General features: G+C 36.8%; 2 protein-coding genes across 3 annotated transcripts; both read left to right on the forward strand.

Annotated features, from left to right (window-relative positions):
* The first annotated feature begins 18,141 nt into the window (after nt 1-18,141).
* LOC112424345 (ASNSD1 upstream open reading frame) lies at nt 18,142-23,089 on the forward strand. 2 transcript variants are annotated; one of them, XM_024788646.2, is made up of 4 exons: nt 18,142-18,308; nt 20,600-20,653; nt 22,131-22,160; nt 22,724-23,089. In XM_024788646.2, the coding sequence occupies exons 1-4, from the start codon at nt 18,165-18,167 to the stop codon at nt 22,739-22,741; spliced, it is 246 nt and encodes an 81-aa protein (XP_024644414.1). In that variant the 5' UTR covers nt 18,142-18,164; the 3' UTR covers nt 22,742-23,089. The 2 variants fall into 2 exon arrangements, with proteins under 2 accessions (XP_024644414.1, XP_024644413.1); XM_024788645.2 differs by having other exon boundaries at nt 18,146-18,308; nt 22,085-22,160.
* Nucleotides 22,816-27,639, forward strand: LOC105468231 (asparagine synthetase domain containing 1). Its single transcript, XM_011718329.3, has 3 exons — nt 22,816-24,279; nt 24,565-24,746; nt 27,244-27,639. The coding sequence occupies exons 1-3, from the start codon at nt 22,816-22,818 to the stop codon at nt 27,527-27,529; spliced, it is 1,932 nt and encodes a 643-aa protein (XP_011716631.2). The 3' UTR covers nt 27,530-27,639.
* Nucleotides 27,640-27,825: the final 186 nt, after the last annotated feature.

Consider the following 27,825-nt stretch of genomic DNA (forward strand, 5'->3'; position numbering starts at 1 on the left):
AGAAGTAGATGAAGTTGCCTAAGACCAGAGTGTGAGTTAAGAAGAGAGGAAGGCTTACAACCAAGTCTCAATTACTTTCAACATTTAGAGATTGGATAGGGATGGTCAAAAATGTCTAATTTGACTAAGAAATCAAATAAAACATGATTAATTAAGCGTTATTATTCCCATTTTCCAAAGGAGAAAATCTAGGTATAAAGAGGGCAAGTAACTTACCCAAGTTGACACAGCAAGTTAAGTCATCCAGACACTAGATGCAAACCTAGATATGTGTGGTACCAAAACTTCATTCATTTCCTGTGCCAAATTGTCAGACATACTACCACCCTGAAATTACTACTTTTCCATCTGCTAATTTAGGACTGTATCCAACATGCTCTTCTATCAATGTAGACATTTCTCTGTTCCCTAAAATATACTCACACTATGAGTTTAGTCACTAATAAGAATACAACAGTAGAATGCATAATTGTATGCCCTATATTTACAAATAAAAAATAAATAATTTTTACTGGATAAAATAAAAGGCTTAGCCTCATACTCCCTTGCAGTGTGGAATTAAATAAGTCATTAATTTCTTTGAGCCATAGAATCCTCATCTATAAAACAAGCAAAAGAATACCCATCTCACAGGATTGCTGAAGATTAAATGAAATGACATATATTAAAATGCTTGTAAACTGAAAAGTGTTTTACAAGTAGCCATTTTTATTATTATTATTATTTTCATTTCCAGGGTCATTACATGCCGTTTCTACCAAAAACACTAAAGTTTTCCAATCCCACAATTCATCTCTCTAAAACATCATTATAACGTGATATAAATACAAAAGAGTTTACTTACAATTAAAGAAGGTACATTAGGTTCCATATATAAAACTAAATGAGCGAAAACTAAAATTATTTCATCAAAACTAAATCATCAAAACTAAAATCATTTCATCAAAAATTATTTCATCAAAACAAAATCATCAAAACTAAAATTATTTCTAGATGTCATATGCTTTCACCTAAACTTTTTTTTTTTTTTTTTTTTTTGAGACGGAGTCTCGCTCTGTCGCCCAGCCCAGGCTGGAGTGCAGTGGCGCGATCTCGGCTCACTGCAAGCTCCGCCTCCCGGGTTCACGCCATTCTCCTGCCTCAGCCTCCCAAGTAGCTGGGACTACAGGCGCCCACAACCGCGCCCGGCTAATTTTTTGTATTTTTAGTAGAGACGGGGTTTCACCGTGGTCTCGATCTCCTGACCTTGTGATCCGCCCGCCTCGGCCTCCCAAAGTGCTGGGATTACAGGCGTGAGCCACCGCGCCCGGCCCCCACCTAAACTTTTTAAACTTTTCTGTGACATTTCTCATTTTTATCCCTTAAAATAAATAATTTTCACATAATTATAAGTTTTACTCAACATTATTTTATATCTCTATACCATTCCATGTGTCTAGATATCTTATGTTTATTATAATGAATGCACAGTGTTTCACAGATAAAACCATAAATTGTTAATCAGTACTGGCCTACAATTGAAAATTTAAAGTATTTTCAGCTTTTGCATTTAAAATTAATTCTGCTATGAACACTTCTTTGCACATAGCTTTTTGTTTCACTTTTAAATTATATTCCAAATATTATGCCAGCAATGCTTAGTGACTGACATCTTTGAGGTCGAGGAGAGGAGGAATGGGAGAAGCCCCAATGTATCCCATTTGCCAGTTTATGTAGTGTACATACTCCAACTGAGAGGTGAAGCCAGCTGGACTTCCTGGGTCGAGTGGGGACTTGGAGAACTTTTCTGTCTAGCTAGAGGATTGTAAAATGCACCAATCAGCACTCTGTATCTAGCTAGAGGATTGTAAATGCACCAATCAGCACTCTATAAAAACATACCAATCAGCACTCTGTGTCTAGCTAAAGGATTGTAAATGCACCAATCAGCACTCTGTAAAAATGCACCAACCAGTGCTCTGTGTCTAGCTAAAGGATTATAAATGCACCAATCAGCACTCTGTAAAAATGCATGAATCAGAGCTCTGTGTCTAGCTAAAGGATTATAAACACACCAATCAGCACTCTGTAAAATGGACCAATCAGCACTCTGTAAAATGGACCAATCAGTAGGACATGGTTAAGGACAAATAAGGGAATAACAGCTGGCCACTCCAGCCAGCAGCAGCAACCCGCTCACGTCCCCTTCCATGCTGTGGAAACCTTGTTCTTTCGCTCTTCACAATAAATCTTGCTGCTGCTCACTCTTTCGGTGTGTGCCACCTTTAAGAGCTGTGACACTCACCACGAAGGTCTGCGGCTTCATTCTTGAAGTCAGAGAGACCAAGAACACCCTAGAAGAAACCAACTCTGGACACACAACCATAGCCAATTTCAAGCTCCAATGGGCATTCAAATATTTAAATCGAAATCAAGGCAAGAGTACCTGGAAGAAATAATGTTAAGTGAAACAAGACAAGCATAAAAACACAAACATCTCATGATCTGACTTATACATAGAATCTAAAAAAGTCAAACTCATAGAAGCTGAGAGTAGCATGGTAGTTATCACGGGATAAGGGATGTGGGGAGGATTTGAAGAGATATTGGTCAGAGGATACAAAATTTCAGTTAGACAGGAAAAATAAGTTCAAGAGATCTGTTGCACAACATGAAACTATAGTTAATAACAATGTACTATATACTTCAAATATGCATTCCTGAGAGTAGATTTTAAGTGTCCTCACCACATAAAAATAAACATGAGGTAGTGGATATGTTAATCAGTGTGATTTAGCCATTTCATAATACATACATACATCAAAATCACATTGTACTCTATAAATATATACCATTCTTATTTGTCAAATAAATAAACAAACAGAAATCAAACCAAGAGCAATATTGACCACAAAGCAAAATTTAACAAGTAGCAACAATCTTACAAGATAAACATGAGCCAAAAACTTCCCATGCCCTTTGATCCTTTAATTCTATCTATTCTATTATTCTAGTAAAAATGTAGCCTTGGGGTCAGCAGCAGCTAGACACATCTGAAACCAGATAATTGTTAAATTGTATATGCTGGAACCACACAAATAAGCCCACATAATAACCAGCTAACAGCACAATGACAGGATCCACACATATCAATACTCACCTTGAATGTAAGCAGGCCAAATGCCACACTTAAAAGGCACAGAGTGGCAAACTGGATAAAAAGCCAAGACCCAATGGTATGCTATCTTCAAGAGCCCCGTCTGACATGTAATGACACTCATAGACTCAAAATAAAGGAATGGAGGAAAATCTACCAAGCAAATGGAAAACAGAAAAAAAGCAGCAGTTGAAATCCTAACTTCAGACAAGACATATTTCAAACCAACAAAGTTCAAAAAAGACAAAGAAGGGCATTACAGAATGGTAAAGATTTCAATTCAACAAAAAGACCTAACTATCCTAAATATATGCACCCAACACAGGAGCACCCGGATTCATAAAGCAAGTTCTTGGAGACCTAGAAAGAGACACAGACTCCCACACAATAATAGTGGGAAATTTTAACACCCTACCGACAACATTAGACAGATCATCAAGGCAGAAAATTAACAAAGATATTCAGGACTTAAACTCAACATTGGACCAAATGGATCTGATAGACCTTTACAGAACTCTCCACCCAAAACCAACAGAATATACATTTTTCTCATCCCCACATAGCACATACTCTAAAATTGACCACATAATTGGACATAAAACAAACATCATCAAATGTAAAAGAACTGAAATTATACCAAACACACTCTAAGACCATAGCACAATAAAAATAGGAGTCAAAATTATGAAAATCACTCAAAACCATGCAATTACATGGAAATCAAACAACATGGTCCTGAATGACTTTTGGGTAAATAACAAAATTAAGGCAAAAATCAAGAAGTTCTTTGAAAATAACAAGAACAAAGATACAACATACCAGAATCCCTGGGACACAAATAAGACAATGTTAAGAGGGAAATTCATAGCACTAAATGCCCAAATCAAAAAGTTAGAAAGATCTCTAATAACCTAACATCACAACTGAAAGAATCAAAGAAGCAAGAACAAATCAACCTCAAAGCTAGCAGAAAATGAGAAATAACAAAAATCAGAGCTGAACTAAAGGAAATCAAAACATGAAAAAACCATTTGAAAGATCAACAAATCCAGGAGTTGATTTATTGAAAAAAATAATAGGCCACTAGCTAGACTAATAGAGAAGAAAAAAGAGATGATCCAAATAAAACACAACTGTAAATGATGAAGGGAATGTTACTACTGACCCCATAGAAATAAAAACAACCACTTCAACATTAGGTCAAGTTATATTTCTTTTGATGATATCATATCTTTGCAAAGCTATACTTTTGGTGGTTGCTAAGATAAAGTACAAATACCTTGTGAAAATCAATGAGGAACAGAAAATGAAGGTTATGATGTCCAATCTGATTCCAAGGTTTGAGAAGTTATACAGTGCCCAACAGGCATACATATCCCATTAGTAATTGTGTTAATTTAAGAATAAAATCAAAACATTATATTCTATTCCAATTTATATATTTTTTAATGGCTACTAAGTTGTTAGGACACAAATACTAAGTTGTTTAGACTTAACTACTTATTAAAAAGACTTACTTGGGCTTTTTGTTTTTTTGTTTGTTTGTTTTTTGGCTTCAGAGACCATGAAAAATTATGGGGACAATAAGAATGCTGTGAACTAAAAAGTTTAGGAGTCTCTAGCTTAGGCATCAAACCCATCAAGAAAGAATAATGGGACTCTAGATGCTAAGCACCAGAAAGTACAGCCATATAAATGTAAAAAACAAATATTGTATTGAAAATATGAAAAGGAACTAAAGAGCAGAATTACCATGTGAGACAAAGAAAAATACATAATCATGTTTTTAGCACTACTTGTAACACTAAAAGAATGTAGACAACTCAAATGTCCAGAAATAGAAAGGTGTTTGAATAAACAATGATAGAATACATGACATAATCCATGCAACTGTCAAAAGGGATGAAGAATACTACTATACACTACTGTGGAATGATCTCCAGTATATAATATCTGATAAGAAAGTCAAAGTGGCAGAAAATATGTATAGTATGTCATTTGTCTAAAAAAAAGGGAATTATATTAATATATATAAAAAAGCATTTGCTTAGAAGTAAAAATGAGATAACATAAATGATATTTTGTAATTATAAATAATTATAATTAAATAAATAATAATTAATAAATAAATACATGGCCAGGCACAGTGGCTCACACCTGTAATCTCAGCACTTTGGGAGGCTGAGGCAGGCAGATCACTTGAGGGCAGGAGTTCAAGACCAGCCTGGCCAACATGGTGAAACCTCATCTCTACTAAAATACAATTAGCTGGGCATGGTGACCTGTGCCTATAATACCAGCTACTCGGGAGGCTGAGGCAGGAGAATCGCTTAAACCCAGGAGGCAGCAGTTGCAGTGAGCAGAGATAGTGCCACTGCACTCCAGTCTGGGCAACAGAGTGAGACTCAGTCTCAAAAATAAAATAAAATAAAATAATACATTTAAAATGATCACCAGACATCAAATTTTTACTTAAGGTATAAAAAGCCAGAAAGAAAATCACTCTCCCACTTTCAAACACACACACACACAAAAAGGATGATCTGCAAAATCACAGCTTTTCTTGAACACATTACATGTCAGATGGGGCTCTTGAAGATAGCATACCATTGGGTCTTGGTTTTTTATCCAGTTTGCCACTCTGTGCCTTTTAAGTGTGGCATTTAGCCTGCTTACATTCAAGGTGAGTATTGATATGTGTGGATCCTGAGTTTATGCCTTTGATCCCTTATCGCCAACATATGCCACCAGATGTCAAACAACTCAGGGAGAAAAATTCAGCTAATGTTTTTAATTAATAGCTAAAAGTCAGGGGTAAGCTTGTGTGAGAGTACAGAACCCCTGGGAGCCATAGATACAAGGGGAATTTGCAATCATATTTATATATTATATATAATTATATATAATAATTTATATAAATATTATAAATTTATAAATATAATTATATATAATTATATAAAATCATGTATATTATATAAAATGGAAATAATAATTTTTTAAATGCTCATCATCACTGGTCATTAGAGAAATGAAATCAAAACCACAATGAGATACCATCTCACGCCAGTTAGAATGGCGATCATTAAAAAGTTAGGAAACAACAGATGCTGGAAAGGATGTGGAGAAATAGGAACACTTTTACACTGTTGGTGGGAGTGCAAATTAGTTCAACCATTGTGGAAGACAGTGTGGCGATTCCTCAAGGACCTAGAATTAGAAATACCATTTGACCCAGCAATCCGATTAATGGGTATATACCCAATGGATTATAAATCATTCTGCTATAAAGACACATGCACATGTATGTTTACTGCAGCACTATTCACAATAGCAAAGACTTGGAACCAACTCAAATGTCCATCAATAACAGACTGGATAAAGAAAATGTGGCACATATACACCATGGAATACTATGCAGCCACAAAAAAAGGATGAGTTCATGTCCTTTGCAGGGACATGGATGAAGCTGGAAACCATCATTCTCAGCAAACTATCACAAGATCAGAAATCCAAACACTGCATGTTCTCACTCGTAAGTGGGAGTTGAACAATGAGAACACATGGACACAGGTAGGGGAACATCACACATCAAGGCCTGTCTGAGGGTGAGGGATGGGAAATATTAGGGGGAGAAATACCTAGTGGAGATGACGGGTTGATGGGTGCAGCAAACCACCATGGCACAGGTATACCTATGTAACAAACTTGTACATTCTGCACATGTACCCCAGAACTTAACATATAAAAAAGAAAAAAGAAAAATAATAATAGTTTTTTTAAACCATTGAACAAAGAAAACTTTAGGCACAGATAAATCCACTGGAAAATTCTATATAATATTAATAGAAGAAATAACATTAATTCTACAAAAACTCTTCCAAAACATAGAAAGGAAGTATTAAAATAATAAATCAGAAGGTCATTACACTGAGGCAGCTCTAGTGCTGAGTGCCTACCTAAACAAACCAAAAGCTAAAAGGTTATATTCTAGGTAAACAGAACTTAGCTTAACCAATCAGAAACCAACAACTAACCTCTAACTAGGGATTTTTCCACTGGAATGATCCAAATAAGGCTACTGATCCACTTTAACCAATCAAATATTTTCTCTGCCTTGCATCCATATTTCCTTCATAAAAGCTCCTACACTCACCTTTGGCAGGACCCCAACCATTTGCACTTTAGTTTTGTTGGATTCATGAATCACTCTTTGTTCAAATACTCTTTAAAATATTAATGTGCCTCCGTTTTTTTTGTTTTTGTTTTTGTTTTTGTTTTAAGAAGGAATACTTCCTAACTGGTATTATGAGGTCAGCATTACCCTGACACCAAAACCAGAAAATACACATTGCAAGAAAATAAAACTACAGGTCACCAATACACATTGCAAGAAAATAAAACTACAGGTCACCAACTCTCATGAAGCTAGATGAAACAATGCTCAACAAAATACTAGCAAATTGAACCTAATAAAATATTAAAAACTAACCAAGTGGGGTATATCCCAGGAATATAACACTGGTTCTACATTCAGAAGTCATTCAAGTTAATTTGTCATATCAACAAGCAAAAGAAATACCATAACATCACCTCAGAGAAGCATTTGGCAAAATTCAATATCCACTCATGATTAAAGAAAACCTCTCAGCAAACTATCAGCTTTCTCAATGTGATAAACAGCATTACAAAAATAAATTTACAAAAATTTACACCTAATGGTGAACAGCTGGTTGCTTTCCTCTTCCTATGAGGAACAAGGTAAAGGTGACTGCTGTTACCTCTACTATTTAGCACCATAACGTAGGTTGCAGCCAATGCAATAAGGCAAAAAAGGAAGAGGAGGAGGAAAAGGATGAGAAGGAGGAGAAGGGAAATAGAACTGTTTATTCACAAACAACATAATTTTCCACATAGAAAATTCTGAAGTATTTTCGAAAAAACAGAAAACAAAAAAAAGTCATTAAAACTAAGTGTGGTGCCTCATGCCTGTAACCTCAGCACTTTGGGAGGCTGAAGTGGGCAGACTGCCTGAGCCTGGGAATTCAGGACCAGTCTGGGCAACATGTGGAAACCCATCTCTACAAAAAATATAAGAATTAGCTGAGTGCGGTGGCATGCACCTGTAGTCCCAGTTGCCCGGGAGGCTAAGATGGGAGGATTGCTTGAGCTTGGGAGGTCGAGGCTGCAGCGAGCTGTGATCGTGCCACTGCTCTCCAGCCTGAGTGACAGAGCAAGATCCTATCTCAAAAATAAATAAATAAATAAAACAATAAACCCCTAATAAGTGAGTTAGTAAGGCCAGAAAGCCCAAGATCAATCTACAAAATCAATAATATTTCTATACATTAGTAATAGTCAATTGGAGGCTGAGCATGGTGGCTGTAATCCCAGCACTTTGGGAGGCCAAGGCAGGCAAATCACTTGAGGCCAGAGTTTGAGACCTGCCTGGCCAGCATGGCAAAATCCCATCTCTATTAAAAATACAAAAATTAGCTGGGTGTGGTGGTACGCACCTGTAGTCCCAGCTACTCAGGAGGCTGAGGCAGGAGAATCGCTTAAACCTGGGAGGCGGAGGTTGCAGCGAGCAGAGATCGTGCCACTGCACTCCAGCCTGGGTCACAGAGTGAGACTCTGTCTCAAAAATAAAAATAAAAATAAAAAACCCTAATAAGTGAGTTTAGCAAGGCCACAAAATCGAGATCAACCTACAAAATCGATCATACTTCTACATATTAGTAATATCAATTGGGACATAAAATAATAGCCAAAGACCACCATTTACAATAGCATAACAAAACATGAAATACCTAGGTATAAACAGGTGCAAAGATACGTACCGCCAGATAGGTACATATCTATCTGTATGTGGAGAAGAAAAAACAAATACAGATGAAATAAATATAAAAGACCTAAATAAATGGAAATATATACTGTGCTCATGGATTCAAAGACTCTATATTGTTAAGATGTCAATTATTAATCTTGATTTGATCTATATAGTCAGTGCAATTCTAATAAAAATTCCAGTATAATTTTTGGTAGAAATCAGCAAATTATTCTAAAATTTATATAGAAAAACAAAAAATCCAGAATAGACACAATAATTTTGATAAAGAACAAAATTGGAGGATTCATCCTACCTGGTTACATGTCTTGCTATAGATTTACAGTAATCAAGACAGTTTGGCACTGGAGAAAGTATAGATGTTATATCAGGTAATGACAGTCTGTTAAGAGATCCATACAGATATGAACAAACTGACTTTTGATGAGGTTTTAAAGGCAATGCAATGCAGTATAAATGGTTTTTCAACAAATAATACTGGGACATTTGGATATCCACATGCCAATAAATAAATAAATAAAAGCAGTTTGATCCACACCTCACACTTATTACAAAAATCAACTCAAAACAGACCATAAATCTAAATGCAAAATCTCAAATAATAACACTTCTAGAAGAAAACAGAAAAAAAAAATATTTGTGATCTTAAGTTAGGCAAAGATTTCTTAGATTTGACAGCAAAAGCACATCCATAAAGAAAAAATCAATAAATTGAACTTCATCAAAATTAAAAACCTCTGCTCTTTGAAAGATACTGTTAAGAATAAAAAGGTAACCCATAGACAGGAAAAATACATTTGCAAATTACACTGGACATAGGTCTTATATTCAGAATATATAAAGAACACTTAAAACTCAGATAAGAAAATGAACAATCCTGGCTGGGCATGGTGGTGGACGCCTGTAATCCCAACTACTCAGGAGGCTGAGGGAGGAGAACCTGGGAGGTGGAGGTTGCAGTGAGCCAAGATCATGCCACTGCACTCCAGCCTGGGTAACAGAGCGAGACTCCATAAAAAAAAAAAAAAAAAAAAAAAAGAAAAAGGAAAGGAAAAAAGAAAATGAACAACCAATATAAAATAGGCAAAAGATGTGAACAGGCACATCACTACAAAAGATATATGGATGACAAATAAGCACGTGGAAAAAAAGATTGGCATCACTAGTCAGAGAAATGCAAATTAAACAACAATGGGATACCACTACACATCTATAAGTGACTAAAATGACCAACACCAAATGCTGGTAAAAATGTTGAGGAACTGGACTTCTCATACCTTACCAGTAGAAATACAAAATGTTACAGCTATTTCAGAAAACAGTTTCTTAAAAAGGTTAGCATACAGTTACCATATAAGCTAGCAATCCTACAACTCAATTTACCCTAGTGAAATAAAACTTATATTTACACAAAAACCTGATTGTAAATGTTTACAGAGGCTGTGCTGTGTCTGTAATCACCTAAAAGTGGAAATAACCCTAATGTCACTCAACTGGGAATGTATAAACAAGTGATGTTACATTCATGCAATGGAATACTACTCAGCAATACAAAAATCAATCTACTGATACACACAACAGCGTAAGTTAATCTTAATGTATTTTGCTAAATGAGAGAAGCCAGACTCAAAGGACTTTTATCTGTACAATTCCATGTATATGACATTCTGGAGAAAGTGAAACTACAGGAACAGAAAACATGTGAGTTGCTCCCAGAAGCTAGAGGTAGAGCACATGAAATTTACTAGAATAGAGAAACTGTTTTACATCCTGATTGAAGTGGTTGTATAACCATATGCCTGGACACTAAAATGTGTGACCATTACTGCAAGTAAATTGTGCTTTAATTTTTAAAAATTAAAAAATTAACAATTTCTATAGGGGGAAGGTAGGGAATAGGGTGGAAGGAACAGGAATAGAGGCAAAAATTCTCTGAATAGACCTTGTTTTGTATATTTGTTTTGGAACTTACTTTGAAACACTGTAAATATTTTACATAAGTATAAAATAAGATTTAAAATTTTATAAAGCACTACTTAAATATCTATTGAGAAACTATTCAAAACTACTTTAAAGCACAGTAATTAACTGTAAATATTCAGCAAGATATTTCCTAAAGGCAAAAAGAAATCATACTGTTGGTATTTTTATTCTGAGATTATAAGATTAATGAGGTTAAGTTAAAACCTTATAGTCACTAACTGAATTGGGAATACTGGTATGACTTCATGCTGTATTTTCTTTTAAAAAACTCATGTCCTAGCTCTTTGCTGTGTAAAAACCTAGAAACAAAGACACCAGTAGCAATGATCCATTCTCTACCCAGCACCTAGATTGTGGTCTCTAAATGCAATTTTCCAGCTAAGGGATTCAGGGCTTCCTGGAAAATTAGCTGATTCCAGACCAGGGGCAGAACATGGACAAGATTAACCTGGAACATCTTTTCACATCAGCCTATCAAAAACTATGGGGTCATGTCAAAAGGACTCAGAAGGCAACTTGAAGATGCTCCCACTGCCAAAGATGGAACAATCTGAACATTAACAAGTTAGCTACAACGATGTAGAACACATTAAATATGTTTAAACCCAGGAGGTTATAATGGTAGATTTTTTTTAAAAAGCCTTGGTCACTTTTGGAAGATTCTAGGAAAATATTTTGAAAACTGTAAACAGAAAGAGTCAAGTATTTATTCGGTTTTCAAATACAAATTATACGTTGAGATAACCAAATAGTTGGTGAGGGCAAGTCTTTCTTTTTAGAAGTACATTAACTAATAAGCAAAGAAGGAATAATAGAATTAGAATATCACCATTTTGGAAGCCTTAATAAATAATGATTCTAAACAATTATCAATAATGGCTGCTGACATCACAAAAAGAAAGACAGCCAGACGGCATTATGCACCTCCTGATGGACAAACACAATGTCACTTAGGAATATTCTTGCCAAAAAAAAAGTCAAACCTGAATCTGAACAAGCCTCTAGATTTAGCTACCTATTTTTAAGAAACACAGAGGACATTGTTAAGTGCTACAGAATGACCTCATTTCTTCAACCAAAAAATTATGAAGGGGTGGGGAGGGAAGGAATCTGGAGAGGGGTGAGGAAATGAGAGAAACTACAGATTTAAAGAACTAAGGGACACGGCAAATCAACCATAATGTATAGACCTTATGTAGATCCTGATTTAAACAAACTATATAAAAAAATAACATTTATAAGATAATCAGGAAAATTTGGAACACTATTTGGATATTTGATTATATTAAAGAATTACTTAATTCTTAATTATTTACCTTTCATAACTTGATTATGTGTTTTAAATGAGCCATTTTTTAAAGATGCACAATGAATGACTCGTACAAAATGATATAAAGTCTGGGGTTTGTTTCAAGCTAGTGGTGGGGGAAGATGAGTGGCTGGAGATATATGTGAAACAAAAGGTCATGAGTTTATAATTATTGAAGCTTAGTGATGCGAACACATAACAAAAACTTAATTAAATGAGGAGACTAAATGGCCACTAAGGAAAAAAAAAAAAAAAAAAAAACTAAACTAAAGCTTAGGTGCAAACTGGAGCAATGCTTTTCAAAATGTGGTTGAATGACTACATGCCTCCGCACAATCACTTACAGGACTTACTGCAAAATACAAGCCTCTTGGAAATCTAGAACTTTGGTGGATGAAGCTTAGGAATCTAGCTGAGAATTTCAACTGCAGACTGGATTTTGAGAACTACTCTTTTATACCTAAAGCACTTGGGGAAAAAAAAATGTCTTTCTATGCAAGCTTTAAGCCTGTGTTCTTCGAGATGACCTGAGTCCTCAATTACAGAAGGGAAATTTAATAACTTCTGGTTGGGTATTCCGTATCCAAGGGAGATGCAATATTAGTTTGTGTTTCTTCTTTCATCCTAATTATGTTTAAGTAATCCTTTAGGGAGCTTCATGTCACTCTAATAATTCAAGTAGTTATTATTAGCCTTATTTTACAGATAAGAAAATGGAGGCACAGAGTTCCTGGAATTTGCTCAAAGTTACACAATGAATTAGGGCTATCTCGGATTTAGAAGTTGCAATTCCACATTTTTAGACTAGAATTGACTTATCCTAGGTTGTGGAATAACTTCCACTTTGAAGAGGGATCAAAGGGATGTTATATAATTGTTGACACTGTTGCATTTTGTTTTTGTTTATCAATAGGGATTAGGTTAACTTTTTATGAGCACTTTTTATAAAAAATTATAATTTTAGAATTAAAAACAGCAAAGCATAAACAGTAGAGAAAAAATTGAGATAGTATAGAGTTCAGAAACCCTTATCATTCTAAGAGAGTTTATCACTCCAAAAAAGGACTATAAAAGATTATACTGGGCCAGAAGCGGTGACTCACACCTGTAATCCCAGCACTTTAGGAGGCCAGGGCAGGTGAATCACTTGAGGTCAGGAGTTCGAGAGCAGCCTGGCCAATATGGTGAAACCCTGTCTCTATTAAAAATACAAAAAATTAGCTGGGCGTGGTGACACACGCCTGTAATCCCAGCTACTCAGGAGGCTGAGGCACGAGAATAGCTTGAACCTGGGAGGCAGAGGTTGCAGTGAGCTGAGATCACACCACTGCACTCCAGCCTGGGCAATGGAGCAACACTCCGTCTCAAAATAAACAAACAAACAAACAAACACAAAGCAACAACAGCAACAAAGATTATACTGGTTTCAGATAGCTGGTTTCAGGTGGATTTAATTTCTAGCAAGAGTATCCTTTTCCTATGGATTCCTTTCTGGTTCTTCCTCTAATAGGTAACCTTCCTTGTGTATAACAAGGGATATACTAGTCTGGTTACTATGCTTAGGAAATTCATTAAATGTTTTATGACCTTCAAGAAAATAAAATTTATGAATGATAGAATTCCTGAATGGAATAAATGGAAAAAAAAATGATCCAGGGTCTTGTGAATCTTGTGGTAAAAATTTTCAAGCCCAGATAACTAAGCTTTCTCTAAATAGTTCAACTAAGATACTTTAAACCATATACCTTGTAGAAAAAAACCCAGTTATTGATTTGAATTCACAAAGAACTCTACCTACATGTGTTTTGTCTTCAGTAACTTGACTCTAAGTAAAATCACTACTAGTTCAAATATTAGTGCCAGTGGTACAATAATACTGTCTGGTTCTTGGAACAAAAGTCTGCCAAGTTCTAACCGCTCAACTTCCCTCCTACCCTTTCAATTCCTCCCCTCCCCCTGTTCCCTTTGTATATTCCTCCTTCTGCAAAAGCCATCCTGTCCCCTTTCTTTCAAGGGACTTCAATCACAGTGGCAGCCACACCTATGATTATAACATGAAACCAGAAGGAAGTATGGCCTTAATAATTTAATCTCAACTTCCATTAGAAAATAATTGGAAACTCAGATACATAAACATGTGTTGTTTTGTTTTGTTTTACTAGGACAAGCCAACAACCATAGCATGGCAATGGTTCTACAACCAAAACAACTGAACCTACAAGCAAACACAGGTGAACTGAGCTCACTTGCTTGCTTTCACTGTGGTAGCAATAGTATTTTCCTAATTGTGAAGACCCCAACACAGAGTTACATGTGGTCACAAACAGATATTAATTAATCATTTGGTAAAACTTTATTATTGCTAACGATCAGAAGTAGGGCAAAAACACTTGAGCTGTGAAGAGCTCTGCATTATAGTGAAGGCATTGTATGAAGAAAAACATCATCTGAGTACATAAACAATTATCACTAATATATCAGTTAGGCTTTATTTGTCCCTATTGCTTCACTCAGGTGGAAATACTTCCACATGTTTTTAAAGCATCTAAATTCAAATTCAGTAACAATAAATGCTTCATCATTATTTGCAACTCATCTGATAGTAAACATTTCATAACTATTTTATTTAATGGGACCAGCCATGTACTGTGACCTAAATCACAGACTATTACATTTAATTTTGTTTCTTCAATAATGTAGACCAAAATGTTTCAAGCATGTCCTCGGTCTTTGGGAAAGAGGTGGACAGTGGCACTCATATGGAAGAGTTCTAGAAGAAGCCAAGATAATTTCAATTAACCTTTTTTGTAGCTGTCAGACTATGTGAAGACACAACAGGCTTGGGCGGCATATAAAGCATCTTTCATTGGTGTCATTCACAAACCACACTGACCTCTAGATTGTAAAACAGAACTATCAACAGCGAAATCTTCAAATCCAACTGGCAGGAGAGCAGTGGATTGGAAGGAAGACCAATATGCTTAGATGAGGGGTACGTGAGGCACCTGGGCAGAAAATTTTAAGAGCACTTACTGCAGGACCCTGAGAGTCAGTGCATCTTCAAATTTGCACCCTACCACACTCACCACATCTTAGGTTTCTGCCCTGCACAAGAGCTCCAAAGTGAAGTTGGCTGCAAGAGCCAGGGAGGACTGATGTCCACATTCCACAGCTTTGAATCAAAGCTTGAGAAACAGCCTTATCTCAAGTAAAAAGGATTTACTAATCTCTAGACCAGTACTTTGGAGACTCTGCCATTTCCCTTGAGAGACCAAGACCAGCCTGGTGTGCTTTGTTACTAGGGCAACAAAGCATTCTCCCTGCATTCTCCCCGCAAAGACTTTATGTTAAGGATCCAGTAGTTCCTTTCCCAGATCCTAGAGCCCCGTTGGAAAACATCAGTCCAATATCTCAGGTCCTGTCACCTTCTGACAGAATTATTGATACAAATCACCTATTTAGACTGTGATATTAACTCTCCCTTGACTTCTCCCCCTTGGTCCTACGGCCTACCTTACTTCCCCCATCTACTACAATAGAAGGTGGGGCACAAAGAAGACCAATATCCTAGGATGCTCAGTCTCTTCAGCTTTACAGATAAGCCTCACTATTACCTCTAAACAAAGTGGAAGCCAGTCCTGGCAGTTCACCTATAATCCCAGCATCTTGGAAGGCTGAGGCGGGCAGATAGCTGGAAGCCAGGACTTTTGAGACCAGCCTGGCCAACATACTACCATACCCCATCTCTAACAAAAATACAAAAATCAGCCGGGTTGGTGGCACACACTTGTAATCCCAGGTACTTGGGAAACTGAGGCAGGAGAATAGCTTGAATCCAGAAGGCAGAGGTTGCAGTGAGCAGAGACTGTACCACTGCACTCCAGTCGGGGCAACAGAGAAAGACTCTGTCTCAAAACAACAACAATAATGACAACAACAATTACAACAACAAAGTGAAGTGATACTTCACTTTGGAGCTTCTTCCTAAACTTGGATTCTTAAAATGTTTCTAAACTAGCGGTTTTGTAAGAACTCTTTTCCTTAAAAATCTGGCACATTTAAAATATTGGAAATTTTGGGCTTTTAAAAATATTGGGATTATATCAGTGCTTATTTATCTCTATAAACTAGTCAGAACAGAGGCCCTTTAATTAGAGATATTATAGTGGGATTTATTAATACACTCCAGAAGTAGGGAAATATTTTATATTCACCCAGGGAGACATAAAGTCTGTTCTAAGTTAGACACACACAGACACATAGAGAGGTTATTGCTTCTGTTTTACAACTTCAATCTCAGGTCAAAAGTAAACAAAAACCACAAAAATTCACCAGCTCTTCTGCTTGAGCGGCCTTTATGTTAAAACAAACAAACAAAACCTCACCAACCCACATCTCAAATAGCTGTCCTCCTTCCCTCTCAGTGGACACAAAAGTAATTAATTAATTTGAGCTCACAAACGATAAACAAAAAGACTTACAAACTGGTGTCTCTTTCGCCTCTCTTATTTATTTATTTGAACGCCTGGCCTCAAGCAATCCTCCCACCTCAGCCCCAAGTGGTTGAGATTACAGGTTTGAGCCACTGCACCTATCTACCTCTCTACCAAGAAAGACTAGACGTCCATCATCCAACAGATACCACCAAATGGTTAGACCACAAAACCAAACTCCCAATCATTGCTGCTATCAATGCATCAGTAATGTATAAGTTATACCTGAATAGCTTATCAGGAATATACAAATCAGAAACAAAAACAAAATTCTAAAAATCAATTAAGAAGGAAAAATATATAACCACTTCGGATTTCTCTAAGAGCAAATAAAAAACATGCCTGGACTTAAACAACCCATGATGTATACATTTCTGTCGCGAGACAGTTTGATTCATCACATAAATCCACTTGGGCATCTCTGTGGAACCTTAAGATTTCCAATAATATAGTATAATTCTCAAAAACCTAAAATCATGTCTCTAATGTGAACATAAAACAAATACATGTCAAAGTTTTATTCAACTCATTAGTTAGTGAGGGAACCGATAAGACTTTAAAACCAATACAGAATATTAGAGAAGCTAGGCATATATTAATAAAGAAATGTTAGGACACAATTGCAGGGTTAGAGACAAAGCTGACGAATGTGTTACAGAACAATACATCATAACCTGTGTTGGTATCTGGTACACCAAAAAAATTATTTGCATCTCTACCAAACCAAAATCTCTACCAAAGTTAACCTTTGCCCCTAGAGAATTGTAAAACAGCCCAGTCAAGTCAATATAATAAAGTCAAGTTCAGAGCAGCACTGAAAGAACATCCAGTAAATAAATCTCTTTTGCCTATTTCCAAGTTTTAGTCATTTTTTTCCACGGAAGTGAGATATTGCAAATATTGCAGGGGACATAGACATACTAAAAAACTACGAATTCATCTGAAATTCATACTGTATTTTATCCGGCAACCCTAACCACGAGTTAACCAAAACTTTACCAAGTCTGTATAGTTCTATTGCCAACACAGTATCTCCTATGTTCCTCAACTTCATCTTTCCCTAGATAATACATATATTAAGAGCTATTTCTATTGCACGGCTATTCTTTACATTTACCACTGGAGGGCGCACATAACTCGTAGTATACTAGATAAGACGTCATGAAGAAACCACCTGAGCGTTTCTGCATCTCAACCACTAGAGGCCAGTACAGGAACCTCAGATTTTGCAACCAGACTGTTTACTCACGCCCTAAGCAGCCACGCGCAGGCGCGAAACTCCTCCCCAGGCCAGACACGGCCTGCGCATGCGTTCAAGTGAGCGCGCAGACGCTGTTGGTAAAACTCGCGGGAAAAGAAAGGGTGCGCGCGGCTGGAAGCGCGCATGCGCGGTGACTAATGCTCGAGGTTCCTTCAGGGCCGAGCATACTGCGTTTCTTGCGGTGGGTGGAAATGCCCAACCGAGGGACGCGCCCAGAGGACAGCCCTGTGCTGATCCCCACCGACAATTCGACCCCACACAAGGAGGATCTTAGCAGCAAGGTGAGTGTCAGACGCAATGAAAGGCTCCTGGACTTGGGACTGGGCGCCACAGGACCCTAAAGTTGGTCCGCAGGGGGCAGCGTGGGGCCTGCCCGGGACTCGGCTTTGCCCTGCTACTTTTCTCTTTTTATTCTTAGCACTTGACAGCTACAGTTAGTCCTTTTATTTTCTGAAAACAGTTGCGAAAAGGGAGATATTGAAATTTGCCCCGAGACACGACCCAGGTGGCAGCGGGGCGGAGTTCTGGTTGGGTGTTTTTAAACTTTGGGAAATACCGCCCACCCCAAATCTGTTCCATCGCAGATATTCTGCATCCGGTTAACCATGCCAGCAACCTGGGATCCATCCTTGACGCCCATCATGGAAGACTATCAGTTCTACCTTTGAAACTCATTTCAGATATGTCCCTTTATCACCGTGAACACTTACCACCCCAAATAAGCCACCGTCATCTGCCATCGGGACCCCCGCCCCCCTCCCCCCCCCGCAAGGGCTTCCTAACTGGTCTCTCCTCATCCACCTGTTAGCTGCTGCTTCTCCGTTAACCAAAGCAATGGTCCTAAAACACGCATTGGGTTGTCACTGTTATACCAAAAAGGGGGAGGGAGGAAGCCAATATAATATAAGCCTTAACTGCCATAAACAAACAAAACCTTTAAAGATAAATGGGGATGGGGAGGGTTATAGCCCTTCAGGTATTACATGTCCTAGATTCTACTTTGGTTCTGTCCCAAACTTGCAATGACATCTGGGCAAGTCTCTTTAATCTTTTTGTATCAGTTACCTTCTTTGAAGTAAAGTGAAATGTACACCTGTCATTCCTAAAATGGGAAAGCCCTGTACAAACGTTAAGTCTCAAAGAATGTTTACAAATTCGGCCTTGGAATTCAACCTCATTACCACAGCTCTGCCAACTGGGGAGACAGAAAGGTGCACACTCATGGGAATTGGGGGTGAATTTTCAAAAGACACACAGTCCATTCTGATTACCACCATTGCAAGCCCCTTACGCATACTGGTGGATACAAATCCCTGAGGTGTGTGAGGTAGCACAAATATTATAAAAGCTGCTTTTAGAGGCTCGTGTGATACTATGTAATTAGTCGTGTTCACAAAATAAATAGTTAAAGAGTTAAAAAGAAACTTAGTTTTCACTTAGTTGAGCCCTCCCCTACAAATAAATAAAGCCCAGGTCAGCACTGTGGCCCAGGCCGGTAGTCCCAGATACTCGGAGGCTAAGATGTGAGAATCACCTGAGCCTGGGAAAATCGAGGCTGCAGTGAGCCGTCACCTCGCCATTGCACTCCAGCCTGGGTAACAGATCAAGACCCTGTTTGAAAAAAAAAAGAAAACCAGTTCAACAGTGCCAGCTCCATGCTAGCCATTGAGCTAAAAAGGGAAAAATACAAAGATGGAACATGATAGGTCTTACTGTCCCCAAATAAGGCATTGCTTGATTTGAATGTGTTTGACTGCACTGATTAGTACATAAAATCATGAAAATATTGAAAAAAGTAACCCACCCCTCATTCAATTTGCTGTTTTTTTCCCCCCATCTAAATCACAGCTTAATTGAAAGACTGGAATTCCTTTTGGTGTATATCATATATGTATGTGTGTGTGTGTATATATATATTTTTATATATATATTTTTTTCTTTTTTGAGATAGAGTTTCGCTCTTCTTGCCCAGGCTAGAGTGCAATGGCGCAATCTTGGCTCACCGCAGCCTCTGCCTCCCAGGTTCAAGCAATTCCCCTGCCTCAACCTCCTGAGTAGCTGGGATTACAGGCATGCGACACTATGCTTGGCTAATTTTGTATTTTTAGTGGAGATGGGGTTTCTCCATGTTGGTCAGGCTGGTCTCGAACTCCCAACCTCAGGTGATCCACCTGCCTTGGCCTCCCGAAGTGCTGGGATTACAGGCATGAGCCACCGTGCTGGGTCTGGTGTATATCATATATTTTTAACAAAAGGTATAAACCTTGTTGAGTAACTGTAGTCTTTGGTATGATTGCTGGTTACGAACACCAAATCCCCTGTCTGATCTTAATGGGTTACCTAACATTTTGCAAGTCTAATCACTGTTTTTTCTCCTCCAACTTTTCCCCAACTGGACCCCCACACAGACTGCTGTTGAAGATAATCTGTATATTCATGAACTGCCCATTTGGAAAACCAGTACATCATAGCCCCTTATCCCATCTCTAATTTTAAAACAACCCCTTAAGGGATTCTCATTGAACATACTTTGAAAACATCTAGCTTAAGGAGTTTTTCTTTATTTCAATAGATTAAAGAACAAAAAATTGTGGTGGATGAACTTTCTAACCTTAAGAAGAATAGGGTGAGTTATTATAGGAATTCTGAATAACAAATATGTGGGAGGTTTATTTATGTTAACTATATATTAAAGTTATAAGAATTATACATGAGATTTAATCATACTTTAATAAAATGTATAGTATTTCAGCATCTTTTTAAATTGCAAGTGTCTATTTTTTAAATGGATAGATCTCATAGTTGAAGATGTCTTTTTTCTATCATACGCTATTCACATTGCATTTGCAACAAATGATACTAGTTGTATTTTGGTATCTTGGAGCTGTAATCACTGATGATGTTTATTTTATACCCTGAATTTGGTGTTTTCTTTTGATACAAACAAACTTTATATTGAGATGAGAAGAAACTTTTCTTTCAAATGAATGTGGATAATTATTGAACAAAAAAAAAATACATTGCTTCCCCTCCCTCCAAAAAATTTTTACATATATTTTTATAAATGTGTAACATGGTTATTTAATGCCATTTCCATTAATATAAATAAGCAAGCTACTGCTTTGTGTATAGTTTCAGTGTCAAATTACATTTTAACATTCAGGAACAAATGAGTTTGAGCTCTTAAAAGTATTTTAAAGATTATGTAATAACTGGTTAGATATTTCTGATGTTGTCACTTATGGAATATTAGAAGTTGAAGCACATAAAAAAATTAGCTGGGTGCCTGCCTGTACTTCCAGCTACTCGGGAGGCCAAGGCACAAGAATCTCTTGAACCTGGGAGGCAGAGGTTGCAGTGAACTGAGCGCATCACTGCACTCCAGCCTAGGCAACAGAGCAGGACTCCATCTCAAAAAAAAAAAAAAAAAAAGTTGAGGCAGAATTAATACAGACTTTCTCTAGAGGGCAAATTGAGGGCAAATCTCAACAACTCAAACTATAACACTTTGACCCAGCAGTTCCATTTATAGTAGTTGATACTTAGGAGAGAATCATGGGAGTTCACGAAGATTTAGTTACAAAGATATTCATCACAATGTTGATTTACAATAGCAAAGAGTTGGTAGCACTTTAAATGTTTAGTATTTGAAGCGAGCAAATAAACTGTAATATATTATACCTGTATAGCAGTAGGTATAATTTGGTCGCCGTAGCTTGCTTTGCCATTTTTGTGTTCTTGTAAAATAACACTTACTGATAAGAAAAAGTGTTCTCAATATATTGCTCATTGATAAAAGCATAAATCTGCAGGTACAGTAAGAACATTTTTTGTTAAAATGGTATATGGAGAGAAAATAGTTTCATTTCAGTAGTAGCACTTTCTGGTAGTTGGGCAATGGATGACTTTTATTTGTGTTTTTGCTTATCTGTGTTTGCTAAAGTATAGTACTAAATATATATTACTGAAGTTCAAGAATTAGTGATAATAGGGTTAAGGATTTTAACATCTACTTTTTAGATCAAAATTTGATTTTAGCCTAAATTATGTTTTCCAGAAAGTATATAGGCAGCAACAGAACAGCAATATATTCTTTCTTGCAGACCGAACAGAAATGCTATCTGAGAGCAAAAGTAAGTTTTTTCTTTTTTGTGGCTTTTGGGGGGTGCCTAAATTATACTCATCTGAATGTTAAAATATATATCAAAAGATTAATGCAGCAGTTTGGTTTTCTTCAAGTTAGCCTTCCAAAGATGAGTCAACAGTTTAAATATATATATATATATGATAATATATATATATATATCATAATATGTGTTAGCAATAGTTATTAACATGTGCTTTAGAGTTTCAAACAGGTCTAAGTATGACAAACAATTACCACTTTCTACCTTTGTGACTTTGGGTGAAATACTTTAAGCCTCCAAGGTATTGTGGGATCTAAATAAGATGCTGTGTAAAAAGTGCTTAGCCAAGTGCTTGGGCCAAAATGAGCACCCGGCAAAACAGAAGCTATTTTTGTAAAAGATAAACATTCTTTGTTAGTAGCCTGTTGTTAATTATCATTGGCACTGGCACAGTGTGTGTGTTTATATGGTTTGATTTTGGTAAACAGCTTGTTTTGCCCTCTGAATTGCTAGGTAAAAGTCCAAGAATTTTTATGTTATTTAATATTTATTCTCCTTCCCTGCAACAGGTATATTGGATGAACTGAAAAAAGAATACCAAGAAATAGAAAACTTAGAGAAGACCAAAATCAAGAAATAGTCAACCTAATTTCACGTAACAATGTGTGGCATTTGTTGTTCTGTAAACTTTTCTGCTGAGCATTTCAGTCAAGATTTAAAAGAGGACTTACTATATAATCTTAAACAGCGGGGACCCAATAGTAGTAAACAATTGTTCAAGTCTGATGTTAACTACCAGTGTTTATTTTCTGGTCATGTCCTACACTTGAGGGGTGTTTTGACTACCCAGCCCGTGGAAGATGAAAGAGGCAATGTGTTTCTGTGGAATGGAGAAATTTTTAGTGGAATAAAGGTTGAAGCTGAAGAGAATGATACTCAAATTTTGTTTAATTATCTTTCTTCCTGTAAGAATGAATCTGAGATTTTGTCACTCTTCTCAGAAGTGCAAGGTCCCTGGTCATTTATATATTATCAAGCATCTAGTCATTATTTATGGTTTGGTAGGGATTTTTTTGGTCGCCGTAGCTTGCTTTGGCATTTTAGTAATTTGGGCAAGAGTTTCTGCCTCTCTTCAGTTGGCACCCAAACATCTGGATTGGCAAATCAGTGGCAAGAAGTTCCAGCATCTGGACTTTTCCGAATTGATCTTAAGTCTACTGCCGTTTCCAGATGCATTATTTTACAACTGTATCCTTGGAAATATATTTCTAGGGAGAATATTATTGAAGAAAATGTTAATAGCCTGAGTCAAATTTCAGCAGACTTACCAGCATTTGTATCCGTGGTAGCAAATGAAGCCAAACTGTATCTTGAAAAACCTGTTGTTCCTTTAAATATGATGTTGCCACAAGCTGCATTGGAGACTCATTGCAGTAATATTTCCAATGTGCCACCTACAAGAGAGACACTTCAGGTCTTTCTTACTGATGTACACATAAAGGAAGTAATTCAGCAGTTCATTGATGTCTTGAGTGTAGCAGTCAAGAAACGTGTCTTGTGTTTACCTAGGGGTGAAAACCTGACAGCAAATGAAGTTTCGAAAATGTGTGATAGGAAAGCAAATGTTGCAATCCTGTTTTCTGGGGGCATTGATTCCATGGTTATTGCAACCCTTGCTGACCGTCATATTCCTTTAGATGAACCAATTGATCTTCTTAATGTAGCTTTCATAGCTGAAGAAAAGACCATGCCAACTAGCTTTAACAAAGAAAGGAATAAACAGAAAAATAAATGTGAAATATCTTCTGAAGAATTCTCTAAAGATGATGCTGCTGCTGATGACGACAGTCCTGATAAACATGTCAGTGTACCAGATAGAATCACAGGAAGGGCGGGACTAAAGGAACTAAAAGCTGTTAGCCCTTCCCGAATTTGGAATTTTGTTGAAATTAATGTTTCTATGGAAGAACTGCAGAAATTAAGAAGGACTCGAATATGTCACTTAATTCAGCCGTTGGATACAGTTTTGGATGATAGCATTGGCTGTGCAGTCTGGTTTGCTTCTAGAGGAATTGGTTGGTTAGTGGCCCAAGATGGAGTGAAATCCTATCAGAGCAGTGCAAAGGTATGACACAGTGTTTCTTCTGATAATTTCTGAGACGTATTTTTGACCCTTAAAGCTTGTAGCATTTTGACTGTAAGAATATAGCATATTTTAGTTGCATTTAAACTACAACACAACATATGTGACTTCTTTAGAATTGGATATATTTTACTATTTTCTGTCTTTATCTTGTTTTTCTCCTAAAGTGTTATCTTTAGGTTTGCAATTTTTAAGCTTTTCTTTTATCTTGTTTTCTTTACTGTGTGGTTGATAACATTTTTATATGGATTTCTTTAAACCGCATAGGTAGTTCTCACTGGAATTGGTGCAGATGAGCAACTTGCAGGTTATTCTCGTCATCGTGTCCGCTTTCAGTCACATGGGCTGGAAGGATTGAATAAGGAAATAATGATGGAACTGGGTCGAATTTCTTCTAGAAATCTTGGTCGTGATGACAGAGTTATTGGTGATCATGGAAAAGAAGCAAGGTAATTCTAATCATTTGAGTGTTGTTACGGTATTTTTATAAAAACAGCAGAGTTTAAATGGAGACTTTTAAGTTTGTTTTCTCTTTGGAGACTTTTCAGATGAATAACAGCAGCAATAATAGCTTGGCTTTATATTATAAACACAGTCAGAAACAGAGCTGGGAAGAGCCAGGAGAGCAGTTATTTTCTAGAACTCATTCTCTAAGAAATGTATTTTCAGTAATTTTCAAAGGTAACATAATGACAGGATTGTTTTTAAGACTATAGTGAAAAAGACTGTTGAAGTAGGCCAGGCATGGTGGCTCACACCTGTCATCCCAGCACTTTGGGAGGCCAAGGCGGGCGGATCACCTGAGGACAGGAGTTCAAGACCAGCCTGGTAAACATGGTGAAACCCCACCTCTACTAAAAATACAAAAAAAATGAGCTGATCGTGGTGCCACATGCCTGTAGTTCAGCTACTCGGAAGGCTGAGAATGGCTTGAACCCGGGAGGTGGAGGTTGCAGTGAGCCCAGATCACGCCACTGCTCTCCAGCCTGGGAGACAGTGTGAGACTCCGTTTCCACATAAAAGACTGTCAAAGTAAAACTGAGATAGTGAAATACTAAGATAAGGTATGTAGAGGGTTTTGTTCAGCTTTTAATGTTTGCTTTCCTCCCAGGAAGGGCATAAGCCCCACCTGCAAGCCTTCTTCTCCGATGTTATAGAAACTGGCTTTGTCTCTGTAGACATTTCTGTATGTACAGATCCATGCTGATTTGAAGGTAGTCCTCACACTGGATATTCCTCTGCCACATGTTTTTGAACACAATTTAGTCACATATTGCAGATTACCTAAAACCTTCAGAGAAACCAAGGCACTTTCATGTATCTATTCTTGCTTTTCAGGTTTATTTTTACCTATATCATATTTCTGAAGGTAGTGAACAAGTACAGTATTTGAATAAAACTTTCTAAGACATTAAGTAAGGATAAAGGAAAATGTGACATTTAGTTATAAAGAGCAAAAATCCATTCAAGTAGGCTAATTGATTCAAGTAGGTAGTTTATTACAAGGGTACAAACATCCAAGAATAGGAAGTCCAAGTAAGCTCCCTGAGAATTAAACATACTACAGTTTCTCTCTCTCTTTATCTCTCTCAGACTTCATTGTTTCTTGTCTCTACTTCAGTCTTTTCCTCTTTCCACTGACTTGTAGCTGCCTTTACACAGTTGTCCTTCTTAAGTTTCTGGTCCTAGCCCATGTAAAAGTTTGGCTACTATGTCATTATTCTATCATAATTTTCCAGATTTCACTATAAAGTGATAACTAATACCATAATAAAGTCCATAAACTGTTAAACTGTTTTCTCTTTGAAGGACGTGAGAGAGAAGGAGGTAGAAATTCAGTATGTTATTTCAGCTAGGTCATAGAGAAGGGAATTTGTCTAGTAAAAGCACCTACTTATGAAAGTGTTATATTATGCTCAAATAAAAATGCATATGAAGAATGTTTAAAGCAGCTAATACAGAATTGTGATATAACAAATATAGTGGCTAGATCTAAATAATTTGTTATGTATCTTGACATACATATTAACAGTAGTGTGTTGATTTGATTCTCTAATTAAATTTGCTTTTGCAACTCATTCATTTTTATTTAATATTCCACATAACAAATGTCTTTGCCCTTTCCAATCTCTTAACCTAGACTAAGATGTAATAAAACAGAAACACTAGTGTAACTGTATTGCATTTGGAGATGTGGGATGGTGGGTGTTAAAGTATTTTAAACAGAAAAAGAACAGAATTTTGTAGAAATTGGGGAAGCAAAAGGGCAGAAAGTTATTTTTTTAATCTAATATTTTGTTTCTAGGTCATCCCAGAATTTAGGGGGAAAAAATCTAATATTTTGTTCTGTTACAGTAATTTATCACCATTTAATTGGTTTAAGTATAATTAAACAATTTTGATTAACAAAATTTTACCGTGTTTTGCAGGTTCAGGCTGTGGAGCCCTTCTACATTGGTTCCATATCCCTAAAGTGTCATTTCTTTTGTTGTGATAAAGATCAGACACAGATTGAATAGTTAGTTAAGATCATGCTTGTAGGCCAGGTGTAGTGGCTCACACCTGTATTCCTAGCACTTTGGGAGGCCGAAGCAGGTGGGTCACTTGAGTTCAGGAGTCCGAGACCAGCCTGGGCAACGTGGTGAAATCTCATCTCTACCAAAAATACAAAGATTAGCTGGGTGTGGTAGTGCTCGCCTAGGTGGAAAAAAAAAAAAATCATGTTTGTTTTCAAGGCCTCCACAAAGATACCTTCTAAGACAATTTGAAACTATTTCTGGACACAGTAAGCCTAATTTATTTATTGAGACTTAGACTATTTTGTAGTATATGTCATGTGTTATGAAACACTTAGTTTGATTACATTTTAGCTATAAAACTGTATAAATCAAAGCAGGTTGATTTTATTTTTACATAGTGGTTATATTATTTATCTGTTTATTTTAGATTTCCTTTCCTGGATGAAAATGTTGTCTCCTTTCTAAATTCTCTACCAATTTGGGAAAAAGCAAACTTGACTTTACCCCGAGGGATTGGTGAAAAACTACTTTTACGCCTTGCAGCTGTGGAACTTGGTCTTACAGCCTCTGCTCTTCTGCCCAAACGGGCCATGCAATTTGGATCAAGAATTGCAAAAATGGAAAAAAATAATGAAAAGGCATCTGATAAATGTGGACGGCTCCAAATCATTTCCTTAGAAAATCTTTCTATTGAAAAGGAGACTAAATTGTAATGTGATTCACAGTGTAACAATATAAAAATACATTTTTATATAATTACTTATATAAAAGTAAGATACTCTGCTGCTTTATTATTGTATAATAATAGTAGTTTTAAAGTTCATTTGGTTGAATTTTCATTTTTTCCTGTTACAGAACTCCTAAAACCATGGAATTTCCTTAGTGATAGGGAGTATCTTTTGTTATTCGTAATAAGCCCCTTTTGATCACACCTGAGTTTATGCTAATGCGGTGACTTAGAGTGAGGTCTCTAAATAGCCTTTAATACTTGCAGCTTGGGAGGCCAAAG

The sequence above is a fragment of the Macaca nemestrina genome, chromosome 11 (genome assembly GCF_043159975.1).
Source record: "Macaca nemestrina isolate mMacNem1 chromosome 11, mMacNem.hap1, whole genome shotgun sequence".
Taxonomy (NCBI): Eukaryota; Metazoa; Chordata; class Mammalia; order Primates; family Cercopithecidae; genus Macaca; species Macaca nemestrina.